The sequence below is a fragment of the Oncorhynchus mykiss genome, chromosome 21, assembly GCF_013265735.2.
Source record: "Oncorhynchus mykiss isolate Arlee chromosome 21, USDA_OmykA_1.1, whole genome shotgun sequence".
In the NCBI taxonomy this organism is placed as follows: domain Eukaryota; kingdom Metazoa; phylum Chordata; class Actinopteri; order Salmoniformes; family Salmonidae; genus Oncorhynchus; species Oncorhynchus mykiss.
In genome coordinates, this window is record NC_048585.1 from 59,369,865 (window position 1) to 59,377,389 (window position 7,525).

Genomic DNA, 7,525 nt, shown 5'->3' on the forward strand with positions numbered 1-7,525 from the left:
AGCCCCGGTGGAAAATATGAATGTATAGCCCCGGTGGAAAATATAAATGTATAGCCCCGGTGGAAAATATAAATGTATAGCCCCGGTGGAAAATATAACTGTATAGCCCCGGTGGAAAATATAAATGTATAGCCCCGGTGGAAAATATAAATGTATAGCCCCGGTGGAAAATATAAATGTATAGCCCCGGTGGAAAATATAACTGTATAGCCCCGGTGGAAAATATAAATGTATAGCCCTGGTGGAAAATATGAATGTATAGCCCCGGTGGAAAATATAACTGTATAGCCCCGGTGGAAAATATAAATGTATAGCCCCGGTGGAAAATATGAATGTATAGCCCCGGTGGAAAATATAAATGTATAGCCCCGGTGGAAAATATAAATGTATAGCCCCGGTGGAAAATATAACTGTATAGCCCCGGTGGAAAATATAAATGTATAGCCCCGGTGGAAAATATAAATGTATAGCCCCGGTGGAAAATATAAATGTATAGCCCCGGTGGAAAATATAACTGTATAGCCCCGGTGGAAAATATAAATGTATAGCCCCGGTGGAAAATATAAATGTATAGCCCCGGTGGAAAATATAACTGTATAGCCCCGGTGGAAAATATAAATGTATAGCCCTGGTGGAAAATATGAATGTATAGCCCCGGTGGAAAATATAACTGTATAGCCCCGGTGGAAAATATAAATGTATAGCCCCGGTGGAAAATATGAATGTATAGCCCCGGTGGAAAATATAAATGTATAGCCCCGGTGGAAAATATAAATGTATAGCCCCGGTGGAAAATATAACTGTATAGCCCCGGTGGAAAATATAAATGTATAGCCCCGGTGGAAAATATAAATGTATAGCCCCGGTGGAAAATATAAATGTATAGCCCCGGTGGAAAATATAACTGTATAGCCCCGGTGGAAAATATAAATGTATAGCCCTGGTGGAAAATATGAATGTATAGCCCCGGTGGAAAATATAAATGTATAGCCCCGGTGGAAAATATAACTGTATAGCCCCGGTGGAAAATATAACTGTATAGCCCCGGTGGAAAATATAAATGTATAGCCCCGGTGGAAAATATAACTGTATAGCCCCGGTGGAAAATATAAATGTATAGCCCCGGTGGAAAATATAACTGTATAGCCCCGGTGGAAAATATAAATGTATAGCCCCGGTGGAAAATATAAATGTATAGCCCCGGTGGAAAATATAACTGTATAGCCCCGGTGGAAAATATAAATGTACTGTTTGAAAACGTGAATAAAAAAATGCATTTAAAAAAAGTGAATCATTTTTGACATTTTTTAAAATGTGAATCACATTTTAATTGGTTGTACCCTCGACGGCATTGCACGTACCCCTGGGGTGTGCCCTAATGGTTAGGGTTAGGATTTGGGGGTTGGGGAATCTGATCCTAGATCTGTGGATATGGGCAACTTCTATAGTATCAAGAATGATCATGGAAAAGACTAGAACCCTTAACACATTCACAATCAAATCAAATCAAATCAAATTGTATTTGTCACATGCACCGAATACAACCTTACAGCTTACTTACAAGCCCTTAACCAACAATGCAGTTTTAAGAAAAATACCTAATCATTTTTTTATTTTTTTAAAAAATTGACCATGTATGCATGTCACTCAACAGAAAAAAAGCAAGGCAACAACAATGGCAACATCAATCTTTAATGGCTGATGCCCCGAACATCTTCATTTACATCTTCATTTTCATAACTTTTCTTATCTTTTTTTTGGTTTTAACAATAAAAATTTCAAACAACCCCTGCAATTCACTGAAATAGGTATTCTCCTCACATTGGCAAAACGTGAATATCAACAGTATGCATTGAACAACCCCCCCCCCCCCCCCCCCCCCAAAAAAAAATACACAAACATGCACATAACACCCATTTAGTCCTATAGTAGCTTTAGGACATCAAACAAAGGAATTCCATTCTACTGAATGATTATTTCAACTCACATAACAGTTGCGTCTTGAAAGGTGACACTGGGTGAAAATATGTACTTTCCTTTCACATATTCTCACTCTGATTTACAGTTGATCATCCCAATGGGTCAAATGTGGCACGCGACGTCATAGTGAAGACATTTTCTGGTTTTAAACTGTTTTCCTGGTTGTAGACGTCACGTAACCAGATTAGAACCAAGTAAAGATACGATATCATCATGTTTTAGTTGTTGTTATCTGCTCAGATAACCAGAAAACAGACAGTTTAAGACGGGTCTTTTTTTTTTTTAGGTCGCTAACAAAATATTGTTTTAAAAAAAAATAATAATTTAACTCAATTTACAACGTGAATTGACTTCACAATAACGCTATTACAGCCATTTCCCAGGATCTATCTGGGTATAACGATATGTGTGATAACGTAGTACAATCATTAAATCAAGGAGAAAATATGGTTCTAAAACATTTGGCAGATACATCCTGGCAAACTGGTTCCAAATAGCGTTATTGTCAATTCACGTTGTAAACTGGTAAAAGGATTTTTTTTTTTTTTAAACAATATTTTAAAGTGGTGAGAGCGGGATGGGTAATATTTCATTTAAAAAAGGATTTAATATTTTGAGATTAATATTCCATGGGACTCACTATATCACATCACATCCACTAAAACACTTACAAACTCATGATTTTAACATGACTAGTAAAGTTCAATCAATCAGCCAATCCATTTTAGGCACTCACAGTGACTCTTATGAACTGGAAGGGTAATTGGGTCTGTGTTAAATGGAATATTACTTCATGGGATGCATTCACGATGCTCACATCGGCGTTTCCTTTGTAAATGCCTTATAGATTTTCCCGCCAACTTCCATATTAGACACATTTTTTTTTAAATTATTACACTCTTGGTTCAGTGTGAGATCCTTGACTAATTTATTGGACATAACATGAAAATACAAGACTGCATATTTTTAGTTTTGAGATTACAGTACAAGAACAACCAGAACGAAGGCTTTAACCCCTAAAGCTTCACAGAATGAACAGAGCTTCGTATAGCCAACTACACTGCAGTCTTTAACCAAGAACTCGGCAAACAGGAAACGTTATTTTTTTATTCCAATCATCCACCTAGGTCATGGATGGACAACTTTGATAAGGGTGGGGGCCACACAAAAAAACTGCCCCTCATTTTGCCATGGGCTGGAGAGGAAAATTAGCTCACTTCCTGCAATTTATATATATTTTATTTTGCAATAAGGTGGAGAGAAATGTTTGCAGTTTTTAGCATGATATCTGAGTGAGACTGACTAACAAAAGAAATGTCCCCCCCGGCAGTAATTCGATCATGATGGAAAGTTTAGAGGGGGGAGGGACGATCCAAGGGCCTTCAAAAGGGGGGCCGGCCGCCAGTTGCCCATCCCTGATTTAAGTAAAAAATACTGAAACTTGACAAAACCAGAGGTTGAATCTTCACTTAATTAGACACAGAAACATTTGAAAAGCTTTTTCTTTTCAGGATGCTAGGATGCTATTTTGAGTGACAACGAGAGGCATGCAGGATTTTTTTTTTTGCACACTTCTTGAAAATAAATCAGAGGATATGAGCATTACATAGCTGTTGAGATGGAATAATTCCACTATCCTAGTTCTCTACGTTACAAAAACACGCCTTTGGTCAGTGTTGTCTGTATTGTCCTGGTTTACATTTAATATGCTGGAACAATCTTACTACAGGATGAAACCGTTTTTTCAATAGAGAGTCCCAATAGAAGCCTATTTTCAATCCAGGAGTAGGTTGAATCTGGAAGTCTCCCATAAAGTCCAAGACATACCCGAGGCAATACAAGAACTACACATAGCTATGCTAAAATGTTGATCCTAGCTAGTGTTGTCCCGCAATTACAAACGCAACGCAAGTACGCAGGACGGACAATTTCCGTTCCTGCATTGCATACGTAAGACAAACATTTGTCTTAAGGGTGACTAGATACTGTACTCTTGTAGATTTTAATGTTGGCATGGTTCCCGAAATTGCTTATCTTGGATGATAAACTGGGTGGTTCGAGCGCTGAAAGCTAACTGGCTGAAAGCCAGACTGTATACCACAGGTATGAAAAAACATTTTTACATGTTTCTAGCCAGTTTAATCGCAATAAAGCAACTTGGGAGTTTGTGGTATATTGCAAAGATATACCACGGCTAAGGGCTGTATATCCAGGCACTCCGCATAATGGCCCTATACCACACCCCCTCAGGTCTTATTGCTTAATTATAGCCTGGTATCAATTTACCGTGATTTACCGTGAACAATTGGCTGCTATTTGGTGTAGAGACCAGGTGTGCTCAACTCCATAGCCCAATTCTCTCAGGGGTTGGAGTTGAGCAGCCAATTGTTGCAGTACAATACTATGTACATTTTGTATGATGACAAGTAGGAACTAACAAGTTTGGCATTATATTAGTGTCTCCACTTATAAAAAAGGCTTAAGGATTAACACAAAGCTACACGACCAATCAGAATCGTTACCATACGAAGATAAGCGTACGCCTGCGAGCTGATGCGACTGCTTTAGTGTGGCAGAGCAATCGACCATTACACGGTGGACTGGCACTCACACGAGGAGTAAGAAAGACCGAGGATCTCAAACGTTATTACTCACACACTTGATTACACAGAAAACAAATCAGAACATTTTCAAACATTTGGATTGATTACAAAAATACGTTGTGGTTTATCTTTAAAATATCTAAAGATTTACAGCATTTCCATTTTTTGGGGTGGGGGGGGGGGGGGTGGGGGGCTAAGCTTCAACATGTAGTAATAATCAATAATAATTAATATAATAATAATAAGGAAAGGTAGTACAGAAAGGTAATAATCAATAATAATATAATCTGGTAACATTTTGGTCATCCTCTTTTACATAAGACTTTCAAAAATGCCTGCATAGGCCTTGCACTCACAGGTATAAATTCAGAAACACTTCGTCCCAACTGATCTGGCCAAATTTTCCACTCTTGAATGTATTTTAAAGTAATACACACGTGTATGGGCTCATATCAATTTAAAAAAAGGTTTGATGAATGTCAATTATGTTTTTGTTTTGTGTGGTTATGTTCCAATAAGAACACCAGTATACATATATTACAGTTGAAACGTTTGGGGTCACTTAGAAACGTCTGATTTTTAATGGAATATCTACATAGGAGTACAGAGGCCCACTATCAGCAATCATCACTCCTGTGTTCCAATGGCACGTTGTGTTAGCTAATCCACGTTGTGTTAGCTAAATCCACGTTGTGTTAGCTAAATCCACGTTGTGTTAGCTAAATCCACGTTGTGTTAGCTAATCCACGTTGTGTTAGCTAATCCACGTTGTGTTAGCTAATCCACGTTGTGTTAGCTAATCCACGTTGTGTTAGCTAATCCACGTTGTGTCAGCTAATCCACGTTGTGTTAGCTAATCCACGTTGTGTTAGCTAATCCACGTTGTGTTAGCTAATCCACGTTGTGTTAGCTAATCCACGTTGTGTTAGCTAATCCACGTTGTGTTAGCTAAATCCACGTTGTGTTAGCTAAATCCACGTTGTGTTAGCTAAATCCACGTTGTGTTAGCTAATCCACGTTGTGTTAGCTAAATCCACGTTGTGTTAGCTAATCCACGTTGTGTTAGCTAATCCACGTTGTGTTAGCTGGAATCAGCCGTGTCCAGCTACAATAGTCATTTACAACATGAACAATATCTACACTGTATTTCTGATCAATTTGATGTTATTTTAATGGATCAAAGAAAAAAGTGCTTTCTTTCAAAAACAAGGACATTTCTAAGAGACGCCAAACTTTTGAACGGTAGTGTGTGTGCTAGCAGGGATATTGGAACATAGTCTGTATGTTAGACTATGTCATTCTCATAAGGCATCATAAGGTCTTATGTATTGGACTGGAACCAAAGTGTCATCAGTAATTCTTGAGTATGTAACAGTATAAAAAGGGGGGTTGTAGCAGGGTGGGAGGGGGGGGGGGGGTGATGTGTGATGGCGGCTTGGGTCTGGAATGTCCTGAGGCCCGTGAGGTTGTTGTTGCCTGATAGAACCAGAGAGAGAAAGGTTGGAGGGGGAGAGGCAGAGAAGAGAGAGAGAGAGAGAGAGAGAGGGAGAATGAGAGCGGCAGAGAGATAAAGAGAGAGAGAGATAGATAGAGAGAGAGAGAGAGCGAAAGAGAGAGATAGGGAGAGAGATAGAGAGAGATAGAGAGAGATATAGGGAGAGATAGAGAGAGATTGAGAGAGAGAGAGAGATAGGGAGAGATAGAGAGAGATTTTAGGGATAAGTTACCATGGTCACAGCACCTAAGCGCACACACACACACACATACACACACACACACACGCACACGCACACACACACACACGCACACGCACACGCACTCGCACTCGCACGCGCACACACACACACCCTCCCGTTTTCCCCACAAACATCCTGTTCGAGGTTTAAAGCAAAAATTACCCCATCTTAAGCCTTAACTGAAACACACACACAAAGGCTGACACAGTGGCAATATGGCTGCAGGCATTCAACATCATTTCTGCACAATTGTTTGGGAGTGAGATATTCTTTCTGAAAACCTCCACTTGGTTTTCGCAGCTTCTTCCACAAATCTACACTTTCAAATAAAATGTTCTGTCAGATTGGAGCTTGGCGACCAGCAGCTGAAGGTGTGTGTTACACGTTCGACCTGCCTGTCGTGATCGCTGAGCTTGAGTCCACTGAGCGTTTGACCGTGAACTCACCAACGGTCCACTGTGCGGTAAACAAGGTCAGGAGTCCTCCTGGTTTGGACATGAGAACCGCCAGCAACACCATCAAGGCCGACCGTGGCCACCATCACACATCATGAACCTGGAGACATAACAAGCTATGGCGTTATTAAAAGGTACGAAACGCTTTATAATGCTATAATGCTATAATGGTTTACATTAATATAATGACTTTTAATACATTTGACAATCTGCTTGAAACAGATTTGAACAACAATGAAATTACATCAGTAATAACTCATATACCATTACCAAGGTAATAGTAATTACAGTATGCTAACTGTTATTATAATCCACAGCAATGTAAAAATATATTATTAATAAAAAATAATAATGATAATAATAAATCACAATACCTATAATAATAATAATAATAATGATAATAATAAATAACAATAAACAACAACTATAATAATAATGATAATGATAATAATAAATCACAATAACTATAATAATAATAATAATAATGATAATAATAAATAACAATAAATAACAACTATAATAATAATGATAATAATAAATAACAATAAACAACAACTATAATAATAATGATAATAATAAATAACAATAAATAACAACTATGATAATAATGATAATAATAAATAACAATAAATATAATAATAATAATAATAATAAATAACAATAAATAACAACTATAATAATAATGATAATAATAAATCACAATAACTATAATAATAATAATAATAATAAATAACAATAAACAACAACTATA

General features: G+C 37.7%; 1 protein-coding gene across 2 annotated transcripts in view; it reads right to left on the bottom strand.

The window, feature by feature from the left end:
- Positions 1 to 5,531: 5,531 nt before the first annotated feature.
- Positions 5,532 to 7,525, bottom strand: part of LOC110500772 (RNA-binding protein with multiple splicing) — a 65,149-nt gene continuing 63,155 nt past the window's right edge. For both annotated transcript variants that reach the window (XM_036958298.1, XM_036958297.1), the window contains 2 exons: positions 6,766 to 6,874; positions 5,532 to 6,059 (listed from right to left, as the gene is read on the bottom strand). In XM_036958298.1, the coding sequence (XP_036814193.1) occupies positions 6,838 to 6,874 (37 nt within the window). In that variant the 3' untranslated portion in view covers positions 5,532 to 6,059; positions 6,766 to 6,837. The remainder of the gene's footprint in view (positions 6,060 to 6,765; positions 6,875 to 7,525) is intronic.